The sequence below is a fragment of the Typopeltis vanoorti genome, chromosome 25, assembly GCF_054136105.1.
Source record: "Typopeltis vanoorti isolate ZY-2024b chromosome 25, IOZ_Tvanoo_1.0, whole genome shotgun sequence".
Classification (NCBI taxonomy): Eukaryota; Metazoa; Arthropoda; class Arachnida; order Uropygi; family Thelyphonidae; genus Typopeltis; species Typopeltis vanoorti.
The window spans coordinates 32,295,273-32,315,113 of NC_143573.1; the positions used below are offsets into that span (position 1 = coordinate 32,295,273).

A 19,841-nucleotide genomic window follows, 5' to 3' on the forward strand; every position below is an offset into this window, starting at 1 on the left:
ACATGTTTAAATATTGATCTCTTGTGAAGAACTGTCAAGGTCAACACTAAAATCAGTGTATTAAAGATTAACAAGAGATCTGTTTTCATGTGCAAAGTCACTATTCCTTTACAGATATTGTTCAAAATTTTATTTCTCTGTAAATGCTAAGGACAATTTTGTATTTTCCAGCAGCCTTTATTACTAGTATTATTACTGTCGTTATATGACACCTCCAAGGAGTCCAGGGACTATTGTGGGAAGGCAATCTACTCCACTACACACAATAACACTATTACTATATTTATTCTATTACCAGTACTACTTTATTCAGATATTTTTAGCTTCAAACTATAAAAACTGTCTCTGATCTTGGAAGTTGTTGGAAGTTTTTTTTTTTTTTTGTCTCTGATCAAGATCAAAAAGTCTCATTAAACTTTTATATGTATGCTTAAAAAAGTCCACTCATGAAGTATCTTTATGACTAGGCTAATTGTATATAGTGACTATTGAATTCGCATCGTGAAGGTACTTCTCATGTAGACTTTGTTTCCTTGCCTGAAAGGGAGTGTGCTGTGCATTATGGGCTACTGACACAAGAATAATTTGTTTACTTCACTCTCTAATGTATCAAACTACCCTACAGTTTGCAACAAAATTACAGTAATAAATGTCTCTTTCAGTTTCCGATCTAGAAGAAATCTAACTCTGCTGGAGTTTTTGATTTCTTAAACAATTCTTCTTTAACAACATCAGCAGTAACTGACACATCATTTTCATGGTAGTTAAATTAATTTAATCTTAATTCCTTATAAGATACTATCTCCTGATTTCTGGGTGAAAAAATCCTCCACCTCCATGTGAGACTGACTAACTCACCTTTAGTCAAAAGAGACTAGATAAACGTTCCTCACGTCATGGACAAGAATCGAACCCAGGTCTTTCCAACCAAAGGGCTTCATCTGTACTGAATGAGTTATGGAAATGGCTGTCTAAAAGAGTATCATACTCACAGAGCACATTTAAAAAATTCTGTATAATTTCCTTCATTAGCTGAAACTTCAGACTCATCTGACCTCTCAAAGGAAGCTCTTGCTTAACCAAATAGTATAGAGCATCAATTAATCTTTTTTTAAAATGTTTTCTATTTATCTTTACCTGTTCATTATGATGAGTGACTTCAAATTTCTCTTTGTTTGTCAATGAGTGTCAATTCTTTGTTTTCCAAACATCTTAAGATTTAAAAATGACTGAACATGTGATTGGGAGCTCTCATGTTTTTACACTGCTGTTAAATGATTAAGGTCAGAATATCCATGCTTATTCCAAACACCTTTCTCTCTGGGAATTGATAAACAAGGCCAACCAAAACAGTCTTGACTGCACTTCACATCCAGTTAACCATTCTACTGTACTGCATTGTGAAATAGGGAAGCTTCTCATAATCAGTTTTTGCATCTTTGTGCTTGCTCTGTAAATTTGGAAGAGGAGGATTAGGGTTATCTCCTTCGACTACAGTCATACAATCCACAAAAGTTCTGGCAGAAAGCGGGATATTCATTAGATCGTCAACACTGTTTCCCATTGTAAATATGGACAAAAAAGTTATAAATTTATTGAAACATTATATATTAAAAGCTTGTCTACCACGTGAGTTCACTGATGCACACAACACAGATGAAACTCAGTAAACAATAAGTGTAAATCATGACAATGTTCATTTGGATTGATTGATACAATAACCAATCATAGATACTGATTTCTAGGTGCTGTTGTCTCAATGTTCACTGTGCCTTGCCTTTTCATTGGTTTAGAACACTAATAATTTGTCCCATTTTGCCTACATAGCTTTTCAAAGGACTCAAAGTTGTACAAGGGTGGTTGGAAAAGTTCTCAGCCTAACAATGAAAAAACAAATTTATAATTTCAAAATTATTTTTATTTTTCAACATAATCTCCCTTAAGACTAATACATTTATTCCAGCGATACTCCAGCACAATTATCCCCTCCCTGTAGTGGTTCTCAGTAAGATCTGCAAAATATCTCTCTACAGCTGCAATCAACTCTTGATTCGAAGAAAAATGCTGACCAGTGAGGAAGAGTTTTGGTTCTGGGAAGAGATAGAAGTCAGAGACAGCCAAATCTGGGGAATAGGGTGGATGTTCCAACAATTCATAGTGCAGATCCCTTAATTTTCCCATTGCCAAAACACCTTTGTGGGGAGGTGCACTGTCCTGATGAAAGATGATTTTTTCCTTCTGCAAACCGGGTCTTTTCTCACGAATTTTTTCATCTTGTCTGGTGAAAAGATCAGAATAATATTACCTGGTTATTGTTTTACCTTTTTCATGATAATTAATAAACAAAATGCCTTTAGTTAGCATCCCAAAACACCGATGCCATGACCTTTCCTCCTGATGGAACTGAATTTGTCTTCTTTGGTGCTGAACAACCGCCTTCTGTCCACTGTTTTGACTGCTATTTGGATTCTGGTGTGTAATGGTGAATCCAAGTCACCTCCACAGTAATAAATCGATGCACAAAATCAGTTTTATTCTTGTTAAAACGCTCCAGGCACTGTTCAGAGATTTTCATACGAATGCGTTTTTGATCTGCCGTAAGCAAGCATGGCACCCATCTTGTGCAAAGCTTTTTCATTAGCAATTCTTCATGCAAAATATATCTTACACATTCTTTTGAAATGCCTATAGTCTCAACAATTTCACGCACTTTGACTCACTGGTCATCCAATACCATATCGTGCACTTCATCAATGATTTCTGGTGTTGTTACATGTTTTGGATGTCCTTCACATTGATCATCTTCAAGGCTGGTACAACAACGTTTAAACTCTGCAGCCATTTCTTAATTGTCAGAAACGAAGGAGAAGAGTGCCCATAAACTTTTATGAACTTCGAATGAATTTCTTTTGGCGTTAAACCTTCTTTTCCAAAGAATTTTATAACTGCACAATACTCAATTTTATCCATTTCAAGGGATACAGACAATACTTTTGCTTCAGACAGCTGTATAAAACAAACTGCTTGATAGAATGACTTGCAATTTCACATGGATGCTTATGACTGATGTACCAACTTAGGGAAAAAAAAACTCTTGCTGATACTTTTGCCATCTGTGGTCGAAGCCGAGAACTTTTCAGAACACCCTCATATGTATTTGTGACTTCACATACACCCAGGCTATAAATGCAAATGTGATGCAATGTTTATGTGCCAAGAAGCATCCTCTTCATAAAGCATTAGTATGTTGTGTTTAATTTTAGCAATCACACAAAGCCAGGACACAATTAGGGGGAGTCTTTAATGGGAATAAATGCAAAAATATAATATCAGTGATATTGCTATTCTGTGGATGTGCACTGCATACCTAGTACACTTTGAATATTCATCCCTGATTACCTTGATGGACCTGTGATTTTAATCTGAATCTCTCCATGACTGGAGGTCGTAAAGAGTCCTGTCTTAAGCCTTTCTTCTTCATTTTATTCCAACTCTCTTGATCACTGGGTCTTCCCACCCAGTGGTGGGAAGGCCATTCTTCCAGGTTTCCTTTTGGTATCTCTTGGATACCAATTTGTTACTCTGACTGTTCATTTGTTGTCTCTCATTCTAACGAGACATCCTGCCCTTCTACTTTTGCTGTTGTAGATTGCTTTTATTACATCTTTGAGTCCAGACTTCTCTGTGATTTCTGTGTGTCTTACGTGGTCTATTTTATTTATATTGCACATTTTTCTTTCTATTGCATGTTGAGTTGCTATTGGGCTTTGTTTTTCTTTTAAAATTGTGTTCCATGTTTCACTACCGTAAGTTAATGCTGGTAGGATGTGACTATTGAAAAGATGGGCTGTTATTTCTGTATCTATGTTTTGGTTGGTAATTGTTGATTTTATTTTGTTGAAGGCCATCCAAGCAGCTCTTTTTCTTCTTGCTATTTCATTTGATATGTCATTATTCATTTTTATGGACTGTCCAAGGCAGATATAATGTTCAACTTTTTCGATGTTGGGATTCTAGAGTGATTGTATAATATTTACAGTATTCATTTTTCATCCATCTTGTTTTGTCCGAATGTATTTCCAATCCAATTTTTTGGCAGTTTTGGCTTATGTTATTCAGCATTGATTCTAAGAATTTGGGGGTGTGAGATATTAATACCACATCATCTGCAGTGTGGTATTAATATCTATATATTGAATATTAATATATATTAATATTAAGTGATATTATGTATATTAATAAAAAGATTCTTCTGATCCCTGATTTTCCCCAAAGGGAATAGGTCAACCCCTTCTAACTTTTCAAAATTATTTAGTTAGTAGCTGGTCTCCATCTGTTGTTATCACCAATAATTGAGTTCGAGACAGATTTTAAGGATAATGAGGGTTTTGTAAAGAACTGCTGCCATCTTATGTTTCTCATCCTAATTTGCATTATTGCCTGAACTATAATGAGCTTTTTTGTTTGATTTCTTTGGAGTTGCTGGTTTAAATCTCGAGTTTCTGGGGAGGGGGAAAACTATTTGCCTGTGCCAAACATTAAACTAACTCAGGGAACAGCAAACAAAAAGGCCTTAAAAAGTTCCTCTTACTTCTTCTGACAGTCACTTATTATGACTGACTGTCAGAAGCATTATCACCAAGTACAGAGGCACTACATGCACGCACGCACGTGTAAACATGTATTTAACTATATGTAACGCTGTGCAAATAGGATTAAGTGTTACTGAAATAAAGAGCCAAAAGGCTTCACTTTGGCGATGCAAAATTATTCAAATTAAGTGGATATTGAATCCAACATTATTTCAAAACTGAATAGAGAAACTACAAGAGTTTCGTGCCGAATATAGAAACTATATAAAAGTTTTGACAGATCCAAGTGTAGGCAAACCTTTCATGACAGGGGCAACTCGTGGTAAAGGTGGAGTAAGATCTGATCACTTTCCTTAGTATTTCCCATAATGTAAAGCACATCTCCTTGCAGACATGTATGTAAGATCTGATCACTTTCCTTAGTATTTCCCATAATGTAAAGCACATCTCCTTGCAGACATGTATGATGCTATACATTATGGGAGGGGGTCACTACCCAGACCAGTTTCGACCTTTGTTGAGGTCTCATCAGTGGATAGGTAGACCCAGATGTAAATACCCAGGTTGAAGTGATGCAGAAGTTATACTTTTCTTTACCATGCGAGTTGCCAAAAGGTGTCACATCACAAAAGGCACCAAGAATTAGTATTGGATTAAGTGTATTAATTAGGTTTATATGAAGCCATGTTACTCATCTACGACAAGCCATGGAGCTTACCACATTAAGAAGATGGTGACATGCATACGCACATACACACACAAAAATAAATAAGCTTCTTTAATTTTATTTCTTCTTCCTTTATTTTTTTAAAATTAAAGTTGAAGATATTTAATATTTCATAAATATTTTTAGATGTTTCATGCCTATTCTCAACTGCCATTTCATATTATCTGAATGATTTTGCACTGAATTTATAATCTTTTTGTTGCAGTTTCTTTATATATATATTTTAAATTTGGTCATGTGAATAAATATACACAGAAAAGTAGGCATGAAAACGGTCCTATACATTTTATTAACTACTAAATCATTTAACAAAGTGAATGCATATAAATTTCTATTTTGCTTCTTTTCTAATATGCTTTGATTTTTAAGAGGCTGTTGCATTGGTAATGTAATTAATAATTCAGAGATGCACCTACATTTTTCCCCTTAGACAGTGCACTTCATTTCCTGAATCTCTGTATACAGGGCTATCAGGATCATCAGAATGGACATTATAATTATCACTTAGAGAATAAACGTGCTATAATTGGCAGTGATAAGGTTCTAATTAAAGAGGTGAGTCAGTCTTATTGAATATGGCTATTTTGTTTAACTTGGATTCTTTATTAAGCCATTTTTTTATTTATTTAAACTTATTTCTTGGTTTCTTACATCCTTCTATACTCATATCATTTAAGGAGAAATTACATTTTTTTTTCTTCAAAGGATAAAATATTCTTGATTGTATACTGTAATATAAAGAGGTTTTGCACAGTACCTGTTAATATTAGCTTGCCAGCATCTGATTGTTGTTTATGTACAGGGCTGACAGAATTACCAATCAATAACAAAATAATGGCCTACTATATAAAGCAAAGAGATATATCCATTGAGTTCATGTGATGTCTGTATACTGTTAGTGATGCATGGAAAAGAACTTATCAACTTAGAAAGAGGTGTGGTGATATAAGTTGTCATTTCACTGGCCTGTCTGTTTATGATAATGGTAAAAGACTGCATCATCCAAAATTATCTAAAAGCAGCATTATTAGTAGATGGAAATTTAAGATCACCTGGCCAAGTAATGTGCTGGAATGCTAAGGAAGCTAATTCCAAGAAACTTCTGTTCTTCAGGAGTTAGAAAATCTTGGCAGTCTGATGTGGAAAGAATCAGAAATTGAAAGAGTCTGCGAGGTGTTTGGATTACTAGCAGGACATAGCGAACAGCTGCATAGTCTCTGTTCATAGTAACAAATCACATTACACCCTTTTTTAATCAGAATGGCAAATGTGGTGGATATCTGTGGTTTGTCTTATACTAAAATGTACATTCATGCACTCAAAAGTATATTTATCTGAGTTGCAAAATTTGGTGCTAGAGGCATAATGGTCTGGAGCTCTTTCTCCTGTTATGGACTGCCCTGATTATAGTGCCCAGAGGATGAATCCAACATATAATATTTCAGTGGGATTAACATAAAAAACTGTATCTACTGAATTTAGTTTCACAACGTGCTGACAGCAATAAGCAAACTCATGTGTTACACATACTGCTTGTATCATAAGTAATCGGTTTGATTTTCGTGTAACATTCAAAGTAAACCAGTAAAACGAAGACTTAAAGTACTAACTGAAAGCAATCATGTAAACAGTTTGTGCATGTGAATGTGCAACTGTAAGATTAATTATATGAGGTGAATGCAATAGAACTTGCACATTTCTCTGATTTTAGTGGTAAACATAATGCTGCTCTTCTAGATTATGAAAAATTTGTTCTTATACAGGCAATGCTATAGTGAAAATGGTACCAAATTTAGAGCTATAAATTACTACTAAGGAATGGTTGGCCGAGCAGTTAGAGTATCCGCTCTCCAGCCAAAAGGCTGTGGGTTTCTAATCCCGCCATGGCCATGGATGTTTGTGATTGTCTGTGAAAATACTAGTGGTGGTGGTGGTGGGAAGTAGATGGTGTTGGTGTAGTTGCAGTTCATTTGGTCGAGTGGTGGAAAGAGAGAGCCGTAGAGTAGGTGTCCTCCCTCAATGAGTCTTTGGACTCCCTGGAGGTGTTGAGTAATAATAATTTTGAAAACTTAGCATTCTCTTAAGATAAAAATTGTGTTCTCTACAAATCTTTTAGTAAAGAAGTATCTAGCCATAAATTACATTCTTTACCAATTAACAGTTTTTTAAAATTAACATTTCTCTGAATAAATGCATATATTTTGAGTATGTATGCTTATAACAAGTATTTTTATATAATGAGTAATTCTTTTGTCCCTTTTAATATCAGTAGAACCATTTTAATCGATGCAATTTCCTGCTTAGTTTTTTTTTTTTAAACTCTATCTCTTGATTAAGTTACATCAATGTTCACTTTATAAGTTTTTTTTTTTTTTAAATAACTATTATCATTATTCTTCTGTTGTTTGAGACCATCATCTTGTGCACAGCACATTCGCCGTGTCTTCGTTTAAGTCATGTTTCTTGTCCTGTTTCTGATGATTCAATCCTCATCTGATATGCACTCTCAAGAGGTGTTCGGGCTACTATGACAGCACCACATGATTAAGTTTACATTATTATTAATCTCCTATCAATTTTCCTCCGAATTAGTCTATTACTTGTGAGCATGCCAATGTTGTTGTATCTAACATTTCTTGCTTCTAAGGCACTTCTGACAGAATCAGTCCACCCCTACCTGGGTCTTCCTCTGGATTTTTTCCCCCTATCATCATGGCATCAATGTGACATCAAACACTTGTTTTGCTAACTTTTCCTTGCCCATTCAGTTTAAGTGGCCATACCACCTTAGCTCTGCTCACACATATTCTTGAATGCTAAAAATGTCACACAAATGCAGCACTCTAGAACACCTTTTTTTTTAAAATTTACTCATATATTTATAAAAAAAAAATACTTAAAATAATTCTGAAACATTCTGAGATATTAAACCATTGCTTGCACAAATGTGCTTTAGATATAGAACATCTTTTTTGTGAGAGTGTCAAAAACATAGTCTACCTCTTGTCTTTTTTTCTTTTAAAAAGTACTTTTAAAAAATCATACTGGCATACTTATTAAATATATTTATGGAATATATGTTGTGCTCTTATTGTTTGCACTAATCTGAAGAAAGTATTAATTGACTCAGCCAGGGAAGCATGTGGTGAAGTTGTGTACAAGGATAGAAAAGTAATAATTCCAAATTCCATGGTGATTGTAAAGATTTAAAGCCAGTGAAAAGAAGACATGATGTAAAACATTCCTGGCTAGTAAGTCAGCCTATGCTTTTAGCAAATGAAAAGAAAACTGTAATTCATATAAAGATTTGAGAGAGAATATGGCAGATCAATATTGTGAGGGTGAAAAAATGTTTTGAAGTCTACTAAGATGGCTGAAATTCTAAAATAGTGCTAGAAAAGGAATTAAATATCATGAAGGTGAATCTAAACACTGAGGATAACTACTCAATGTCTAGAGTAATTACTTTAAAAATTTAAATGAGGTGATAAGTGATAGTACAGTGATAGAAAATATGACTAGCACAATTGGTACTGATTTGTATCAATACTAGGGATAGAGAAAAACCATCAGAAATTGGAAATATGGTGATTATAAAAGTTTTGTGAAGCTTGAATCATACTAATTTATAAAAAATGAAATAAAAATGAATATAAGAATTACAGACGAATTTCCCTACTTAATGCTCCAGGGAAAAAATTATATGCAAGCAGACTTGAGAGATGGCTAAGAAAAATTATTGAAGTGAAAATTGGCAAAGAAAATTGGTTGTTAAGGTCAGATTTTTACCTGATGAGAAATAGCCAAGAAATGATGAGAATATAATGACTTTTATTTAAGCTTTGTTGATCTTAAATATATAATGAGACATATTGATACTATTATACTTTAAACTGCAAATCAGAAAAATTTGGTATAAAAAGTCATTAAAAAAAGACAAAAATTAAAATAGGCAGGGTAACAAACTCAGAACTGAATCTATATAAAACAGATTACACATTTTAGTTATTTAGGAACAATTTTTAATGAAGTTGGTAAATAAAGTGTGAAAATAGGTAATACAGTCAATTTTCAGTATAGCAAACTGCATATAGTGAATAGTTCTTGTGAGTACATATATTAGTGTAAATGGTAGGGAAACAATCTTTATGCACTCTGATTGTCTTTGTTTGAACTCTGAATATTTGTAAAACCTTCCATGCATAACTTCTGTTACATTAGTTATTTGAGAAAAAACATTGTTTTGCTGTTTAACTTTTCATGCATGTATTCTTGAGGGTATCTGTATCTCTTTTTGTTTCACTTAATGCTACTGTTATTTTTAACTATACAGATTATAATTTTAAAAAATTACCACTCTTCTTAAAGGCCGATCCAACTGCTGCCAACTAAATTATGATTCCACCTTCACATGGATCACAACTGTTCTTAGACTACTAAAATTACTTTCGGACCCACAGATATGACTAACAAACTAAAATTTTACAATTCCAGTCCCCCCCCCATATTTATGGACTTCCAAAATCCATAAAGAAGATCCACTATGATGCCCAATGAAATAGACTTGCCCACCTACAAACTAGCCAAAGTGCTTACTCAGACTACTGACAGTACCTCATTACATATAAAAAAATTCAGCTCATTTTAAGTGCAGTATACAAGAAGTGAAAAGAGTTTATTTTGCCTCATCATCATCCAAATAGATGATGGAAGAGAGAAGAAGATACAAGACTTCATGCTCCTCGACTGTCCTAATGGTCGGTTACGATGTCTCCTCCTTATTCACAAATGTCCCACTTAAAGACATCCTGCCTCTTATCCAAGCACCATTTCCTCCCAATAATTCAGCCCGTTTCACTTTACCATGCTATTTTGTTTGACAAGAAAAATTCTACAAACAAATAGAGGGAACAGCCATGGCCTCCCCTCTTTCTTTCCTCCATGGTTAACTGTTTCATGGAGACATTTGAAAAGAATATCCTAAATTCTTCTACCCTCCTCCTTAAACCTACTATTTGGCTATCTATGCTATGTGGATGATGTGTTTACAATTTGGCCACATGGCCTTGGGCACCTTTTACACTTTCCTATCCCATTTGAACAGATGGCATCTAAAGACCAGAGAATCCATGTCTGTATCTTCTATTTATTGGTAGAAAATCTCTTGCTGAACAAACTACCTTAAATTTCAACAGAAATAAGGTTGAGAATTTTCTCCTAGTATTCTGAACCATACTTCAGTTGACAATAAATTCTACTAGCGAACAGAAAGTACAGCCATGAACTAAGAACAGGTCAAGGTATATGTAATGTAGTGCCTGTTTGCCTTTGCAAAAGGTAAATTGGCATCTTCATTTATTCCTAAAGATGTTTTATGTAGCATAGGCGAACTCTCCCCCCCCCACACACACCAAAGTTATTGTATCAAATAATTTTTAATTATCCAGTAATAAGTTGAAGCTGTGACTATTATAAATTAATAAAGTAAGTAAATCATGTGTTCTGGGGTGCTTAACAGTCAAAGCTGTATAACTGAGAGGAGACCTCCTACACATAAGCCTTTTAAGGAATATGGAGAACTGACCAGGGCTTCTTACCTAAATCTACCTAAATACTGAATGAACAAGGATGGGCTGGCAATTTGGAATTTAACCGACCAAATTGTATTCTTATTGGCTTAAACCATAAATAAAATGCTGGACAACATGACAAAATTTTATTTCAGCTGGGGGGTGTCACCTGGTTAATCAAGGTCTCTGTTGTTTTCACCATTTCACCTTGAATGAACAAGGACGGGCTGGTAATTTGGGATTTAGCCGACCAAATTGTATTCTTATTGGCTTAAACCATAAATAAAATGCTGGACAACATGACAAAATTTTATTTCAGCTGGGGGGGGTGTCACCTGGTTAATCAAGGCCCCTGTTGTTTTCACCAGGGAACCTGGGAGAACAGCAAAAAGTCAGCTACTGGAACAAATCCTGAAACACAGCCCAACTCAACATCACTGGAGTTCAAGATCAGTACTATCAACATAAGAAGCCTAAATGGCAAAGAAATGGAGCTGACTGAGGAATTGGATAAGTACCAGATCAACATAATAGGGGTGACTGAAACAAAAAAGACAGAAACTGGTGAGATGTTTCTGAACAATAAATACAAAATGCTATATTCAGGCAATAATGGTCAGGGAAAAGAAGGAGTACTACAGTATTCAACACTAAATATGAGGCTAATCTTCTTGAATAGCAGGCAGTATCAAGTAGAGTGATGTGGGCAGATATCAGAATGGGGAACTGGACAATGAGATGTATTTGTGCCTATGGTTTCACAGAAGGTTCTAGTAACGTAGAAGTGGAGGAATTTTTTGAAGGGTTAGAGAAAGCAACTGACACGATGAAAAAAGAAAAGTAGGTCTTTGTTGGGGATCTAAATAGCAGAGTAGAAAATTTGGAGAAAACAGCAAAGCTAATAATAATGGCAAATACCTGTTGGATTTCTGCTCAGGATATGGACTGGTTATTACTAACACAATGTTCCAACATAAAAAATATGTGCATAAATTCTCATGGAGAGAAGAGGCAAGGAATAAGAAAAGTCTGATTGACTATGTTATTGTTGATAATAATGTTTTCTCACTGGTGTAGGACACTAGAGTGTACAGAGGATTTGAAATTGGAAGCGATCACTATTTAGTCTTGAGCAGGATAAAATTGAATTTCATATTGAAAAGAATAACATGGTAAGAAAATTTTAAAGCAAATAAAAGTTGAGCAGCTCTCAGATGTGAACTGTAGACTAAAATTCACAAATATTATTCAAGAAAAAATTAAAGGGTTTGAGAATAGGAACCAAACCTTGGAGATTCAGTGGCAAGCTCTGAAGAAAACATTGATTGGTTCAGTTCATCCAGAGAGGCATGTGGTGAGGTTGTCTGCAAGGATGAAGAAATTTATATGCAATAAGAGAGAAATTAATCAAAACACTAAATTAGCTGTATACAAGACAGTGCTCACACTAGTTTGAACTTATGAATGTGAGAGCTGGGTTAGAAATAAAACACTTGACCAAAGACTAGAGACCACAGTTATGACAGTCCTGAGAAAGATCAGGGGGTGTGAACAGATGGCATCAATGGCAATATCATATTAAAAATGAGGATTAGGAAAGAACGTATTGTTAGTATCCAGGAATGTGTTAGCAGAGCTAATCTAAGGTCACTTAAACAGAAAGGGAGAGAGAAGATTAGCAAAACAAGTGTTCTCTGTCAGGTTGGCAGGAAAAAAACCCAGAGGAAGACCAAGATATACCGTATTTACTGGAATATAACTCCCACTTTTTTTTTCCAAAATTAAAGCCAAAAAATCGTTGTGCAGGGATTTTTGGAAACTAAAGTTTTCTGAAAAAAAAAAATGAAAATGGATATAACTTACCAAGAATCTCCTATTCGCTGTCGTTACTTCCGGCCTTGAGAACAGTTTCCTTGTGTTCATCGTCAAAGTCATCTACCTAAATAGTGTCATCTTCTTTCCCATTATTTCAAGCAAAAATTATCAGTAATTTACACGACTTGAGATATGTAATGAATATTTCTTCACGAGACTAATGAGAACTGAGAGCAGAGTGCAAAACACAGCAATGGTAGGCCATCAGAGATAGAGCAGCTTATGAAGACATGCATATGATTGGTGCAGTATTAACAAAAGATCATGCTACCAAACGACAAAGGCAAGCCGACAGTTGTTGAGTTGAAATGCTAATTCTCATCAACCGAATTCCTTAATATTTGAAACTGCCATAACAACGTTCACTATATATTTCTTAGTTTTAACACGTTCATGACGTGGGGGTGATGTTTTGCCCGTTTATCGTTCCAGTGGAACTTCTCATTACCGGGCTAACTCACATAAATTTCAATGCCCGTTGAATTTTATTGCTGGTTGTTTGCATGCCACTTCTGCTTTTTTAATGTTTTAATGACATCGAAAATTGGACAATAGTTTTAGTTAGATAATGTGTTTGCCAATGCAACATTTTTACTTGAGTCTACACAGCATAATTTCTGTGGGAGGGGACATGTGATTCATTAATTAGTGCTGTTTTTATCCCAGTTGTCTCTAATAGCACTATTTGTTGAGAAATATATTACACAGACAGCCAGTGTTTCTGTACCTTGTTCGGTGATACCATAAAACTACTTGTTTTTCTTGAATCTGTAGTATAGTGGCTGTTGGGGAAGGCATGTTGTTTACTGTGAGGAGCAAGTTATTATCGCCCTGATGTGAACGTGTTTAATTTTTTTTTCGTGTGTGAGGTATATTCAAAACGTTTTAATTTATTTTTTCATAAAGTAAAGTCAGGGATGCACAGTGGTGTAGCTAGAGCTTTTGCTTCCCCTCTCAATAAACACCAAAAATACTACAAAAAGTCAAAATGACATATAGGGAAATAAATTAAAACACTATGTTTATTTTTGAAGTAAAACTTTAATTTCAACATTTTAAAATGTTATTTTTCTTGCTTTTCTGTTAGCAAAATCGTCAATGACATTGGCGAAGTCTATTTCACAGTAATGTAGGTAATTCTTAATCAATTTTACTTAGAAAACCTCCTCTCACACCGTGAGAGGAGGTTTTCTAAGTAAAATAAGTAGAGGAGGCTAGTAGCACTTACAGCAATTGTGAGGAAAATTTGCAGTAGTATTATAATATTTGGGAATGAGTTCTCGAGATTGGATTTTAGAATTAACTGCAAAAGTTCAAAAAGGTTCAAAGTGCCACCTGGAGCGGACCGCTCACTCCACTCCTCCCTAGCTATGCCTCTTGGGGTGCAAGTTATACCACGAGGGCGAGCTATATTCAAGTAAATACGGTAGGTGGATTGATACAGTATAAAGTGCCTTATAAGACAGAAATATAAGATTTGATAATGTTAAGAGTCTTGGCAGATAACAGATTGATTTGGAGGAAAATTGTCGATTGGAAGTTAGTAATGATGTAAGTTCTTCATGTATTACTATCATAATATCCTGTACACCTCCCCTGAGGGTACATATCAGTAATTTGAAATGATGATAATGAATCGTGTTCTTTGTTATGAGTAGATGAAATTGATTTTGGCAAAAATATTGCATCAACCTACAAAAAAAATACCAGAATTTCTATTTAGAATGTGTGCTAATCCACTAATGGACAGTTAATAGGTAAGTGATGTACAATATACAGCTGTTGCATCATCTCCTATCCTTAATGTGCCCTTTCTTATCTCTATCAAAACTATATATATATTATATAACTCTTATTTCTATCAACACTTATTACTCCCAGGTTATTTCCTATCAAAAAAACGCTACTGGCCGAATTCATGATAAGAGTGAAGCTGTTGTTTTGTGAGACAAAGAAATGCAAATGGTGGATGCCTATGTCTTTGTCTCAGCACTGGTTCTATCTCCCTTTTCAAATTCAGAGAAAATTTATTTGTATACGCTGCACCACCCTGAATCCTAGGATATACTAAAAGTAGGACCAAGTGTTAGTTATCATAATCAATTATCCTGTAGGCTGCACCATTGTTAATAATTATACTATATACTTATGAGGTGATTTATTATATAAATCTCTTTTACTAACAATTATTTTTATTTTGACTCCGAGTGTCCCTATATGTTATTATATTTGCACAAAGAGTTCACTCCAATTGGTGCAATGACTTTAACTCACTCTTTCAGAATCCAACTAATCATTGACTCAATACCAAGTACAAAATAAACACATTTAATAAAACTAAAACAATATATATACACTTCTAGTAATAATACATAACTATAATTACAGATTATATGGATCCAAGGCCTTATTTAAAAATATAAACTTACTCTTAAGACTAAACACTTTTTCTTTCACAATCACAAAAAAAAATGTTCATAGTCTTTTTCTCTTTCTGTTAAGGCTCTTTTCCAGAAGTTACAAGGCTCTGTACTTCATTTCATCAATCAATATAACACACATAAAGTCTTCTTGACTATATCCTGTTTTCCTTTTAGTAGTAATACTCATCAGATCAGGCACCTTTAATACCTAAAAATCTTCTTAATTCAATATATTTTCTAAACTTTCACTTTCAAGCATTCTTAATACTTATAAAACTTCCTTATCATTATTTTCTCTAAGAAAAACATTCACTTTAGAATGTAAGCAACAAGTTCTCCTTTCATTCACAATACTAAATTGACAGTCTTAACTTATTTCACCATAAAAACTTACAGTTTCAAGATTTCCTTTTATTCATTACTTATTTCTCCTTGAAACCTAATATTTCCACTATTCCCTTTTCGGAATACACTATAAAATATCTTCCGACTGCCACACACAAAAAAATATCAAGTTCCTTCTAACTTGAATATTTACCGGCCAATTTATAAAAACTTAGTTTCAAGATTTCCTTTTTATTCATTTCTTATTCCTGCTTGTAACCTATTATTTTCACTATTCCCTTTTCGGAATACATTATAAAACTTCCTTTGACTGCCGCACACAAAAATCAAGTTCCTCCCAACTTGAATATATCTCGGCCAGTGTTCTAAAAAACTTCCGAACGCACTCTTGTTTACAACTCTAACTTGGATACGCAACGCTTTCCTTGTCAGCTGTCAATCACACATCAAGTTCTCTCCGGGAGCATGTGCACTCTACAAAAGTCAGAAACTACGCACTGCAATGAAATGTTTCTTCAATAAAATGGCTGACTCGCTGTATCTATCAGCGCTAAGAGAAAGTCTTTTACAAACACAAAATTCAACATTTTAAAATACAACAAACTTTCTTATAAGTAACACAAATAATCAGTTTAGTAAGTACTTCAATATTTTTTACTTCTTTACATGTTACTTCTAATATAACATTTTCATAACGAGCACATCACAAGTGCAGACACTGCGTGTATGAAAACAAAAACTAACGAGCATAATTAATACGTAAAAATATTCAGAATTTTTAATATGATTATTTTTACACAAGGAATTAGAAACCAGTCAGTGTTCACTCTTCTCAGCTAAAACTTACAACTTGCAGTCATGACCTTATATTATACAATTTCCCGCCCTTTTGTGGTTCGTTATATCTTATGAGCAAGTGCAGTAGGATCAATTACAGGCAAGACTACATTCACATTAAAACAAAACATTTTAATTACAGTTAGAATTCACATATTACACTGAGAAGCACTTAGTTAATCATTCAACTAAATTATATATACATCATTAACACTCGTACATACAGTTAATTATCCCCTTTCATGAATTTCTATCTTAGAAACATAAATACTAACATTTAATCACTTAGTCTCAATTTTCTACTTAATTTTCTTCTCAATTTAATTGCTTAAATTTTACTCTTAATACTTGTCAAATTCCATTCATAATTCTCTTTAACAATCCTAATCAAATTTTACATATATCTCAGATTTAAATAAGAGCATTCATAATTCACTCTCCTTCAAGACACATTTATGAGACACTATTATATTTCCTTCTAAATCTATCTGCAAGTTCAAAGAAATGTCTCTTAGCACACACATTAAAATCTTCTCATTCAATTCTTTAGTTAGTAGACATAAAGGTTTCACCTTACCAATTTGCTGAATATTCTACTTTGGCCACTTCAATTCTTTCGTCAGACAACTACCTTATATGATCGCTTTTCTTCACACTTCCTTGGGATCTTCTATACGATTTCCCTCTATGCTTCAACTGAAATTATTCTGTAGTTTTCCACTATCAGGATCTGCTTGGCTTTTATTTCCGACTAGTAAGTTCTCTTGGTCATTCGGTCGTAACTTCCACGAACAAAGGAAACCCGCGTGGAGGCTCCATACCAGCCAGACTTCTGTAGCACAGGAATACAGCAGCAGGAAAATGTCTAAAAGCCTGGTTTACTGCATTACATTTTCTTTTAAACACTGCACCATTTCTCTCTTTCGTCATCAATGTGTACGTCATGCTTTCACTACGTCATGCGGCACTTAGCCCCGCTCGCAGAATCCTTTCGTAACTCTCGTAGCGTTACGGTGGAAGGGGGGGGGAAGCACCGTGCTACATAACAGATATACTAGTACATTCACCACATGTCTCAGAAGTCGGCCGTTTCACATTTAGATTATTATTTCTTACCCAGCAAATGGTTAGTTACTCACATAATAATTTAGACTAAGCACTTTACAATAATAACATTGAAATTTCACATCACATAATAATATATATACAACTAAATTAAGAATTCTATAAAGTGCTTCTTTATTTCTGATAAATCATTATTTTCCTCAAGAGAGTGATAACAATGTTAAGTCCTCTGACTTAACACAGCCCTTCTCTTTCAAGTTACTCCTGGCCTTTTTTACACTAAATAGGCTTTGTTGTACCCATCGAGCATTCCCACTGCAAAGGCATATCTGGAGTGGTAATGTCAACTAGACCTACTAGGCGTTAGATGATGTTTATCATCCAGTGAAATACCACTACCCTGCTTATTGGAGGTTTGAAATGTTAATGCCATGTCTCCTTTAAGAAAAGGTGCTCTGGTTTGTTTTACCCCCTCTTTTTTCCATGCACTATAAATGATACACTTCATGGGCATGCTAGACATATTAGAGACCCAAAACCTCCTCCATTTTGAGGGTATATCAGTAAAAACAGTGCTGCCACCAGATAGCCCATAGGCCTGAATCTATCAGTAACAAGTCACCTGGCACATAATCCTACTATAACATACTCTGCCAGGTATGTTATTACGTACTTTGGCATTACGTAGCCTCCACCTCCTCCAGGAGGTGGAGGCTACGTAATGCCAAAGAGAGTGGTTGCTCTCATATAGGTGTTATGTCCAAGAGTGTTTCGGTAAGTAGACATATTACTTACTATTATAATAACAGAATTAACTCACGTAAAATTATTAGCTTTATTAGTATTTTCGCCTGAGTATCACAGGCATCATCAGTACAAGTACAAAGGCTAATTAAACAATAACTGATATATTCACAAAGCGCCACCTAAGTAGTTAAGGTTAAATTTCCTAAATTTATTTCAAAAATAATAATAATAATTAAATAAAATAAAATAAATAAAAATTTATATATGTGTGTGTGTATACAATTACAAAAGTTAGGAAAGATTTGCTGATTTATAGAATACTATCTCCACAAGGGAGAAAGATGTAGACCATCGGATCTGTTTAGGTTAGGAGAGTGAAGTAACATTTCACGTGTTTCTTTGTAAAGCCGTTCCATGGAAAACCAACTTTTGTGAATGACTTTTGTCTTTTTCCAATAAACTCTATGTCTAGTATTGATGGTGTACTCTTCAAGTCCAGACTGTTCAAGTTCAAGGTACTGAATATACGACGCGTTCTTCTAACAGGATCAGAGCAGATCTTCCTGTTTGTCCGAAATATAATAACCCACAAGAGCAGAGAATCTGGTAGACACCTGGATAGCTGAGATGTTGGAGCTTGTCCTTTGGAGATGTGAGGAATGTAGAGATTTTTCTGATGGGTTGAAAGGCAACACAAATATTTAGTGGTTTTAACACTTTAGCTATGTGTTCGCTAACATCTTGCACATAGGGGATAGGTATACATGTTGTTTCTTCTGTATTTGAAGAGAATGCTGAAGCACAACTACTTAAAGCTCTTCTTATGAAGGAATTCTTATAACCATTGGATAAGAAGGAGGAATTAATATATTGTAATTGTTTCTGTAATAGTTCTTATGAAGAACAAAAGGAGTGGGCTCTATGAACCAGTGTTTTTATAGACTGGGATGGTGATGTGATTCAGCCTGGATGTACTTGCCTGTATGAGTCTCCTTCCTATGGACTGTGAATTGTAGGTTACCATCTGGTTAAGAGGTCTAGAAAGGCTAACTGCTTATTTACTTCTACTTCTAGGGAGAACTGGATCCTTGGATGAAGTGCATTTATTTTTGAGAGAAACTGTTGTAATTCTTCCGAAGTGCCCTTCAATATGACAAAAATGTCGTCCACATATCGGAAACAAAGGTCAGGTCTGGGTGAAATGTTGTCAAAAATACATTGTTCGAAGTGCTCCATGAAGTAGTTGGCAATAGCAAGATGTATAGGATTACCCATTGCTGTTCCTTCGATTTGTTGGTATAACTGGTTTTTGAAGGAAAAATAACCGGACTTTATTATAAATTCAAATAATTTGACTGTGCCTGGAGGAAATTACGATAGGTTCGGCCTCCTCGGCCGAACCCATCATACGCTGAACAAAAAGCACTGAAATCACTGAAGAATAACAAGAACCTAATTATTACGAAAGCTGACAAAGGGAAGGCTGTAATCATTCAAGACAGAAGAGAATACGAGAGAAAAATGCCACTGTTACTTTGCAACTATTCGACTTATAGGCCCCTCACTTCGGATCCTACCAGTAGTCAAATAAAAAGACTTAATGCTCTTATAGATAATATATCGATATGGGATGAAGATGAAAAGAAAACACTAAAATCCT

General features: G+C 34.6%; 1 protein-coding gene across 1 annotated transcript in view; it reads left to right on the forward strand.

Moving 5' to 3' along the window:
• The window catches only part of brun (trafficking protein particle complex subunit brun), a 452,915-nt gene that overhangs the window by 426,208 nt on the left and 6,866 nt on the right, over positions 1 to 19,841 (forward strand). Inside the window, exon 24 of the mRNA XM_090414220.1 lies at positions 5,750 to 5,874. Coding sequence (XP_090270346.1) covers positions 5,750 to 5,874 — 125 coding nt within the window. The remainder of the gene's footprint in view (positions 1 to 5,749; positions 5,875 to 19,841) is intronic.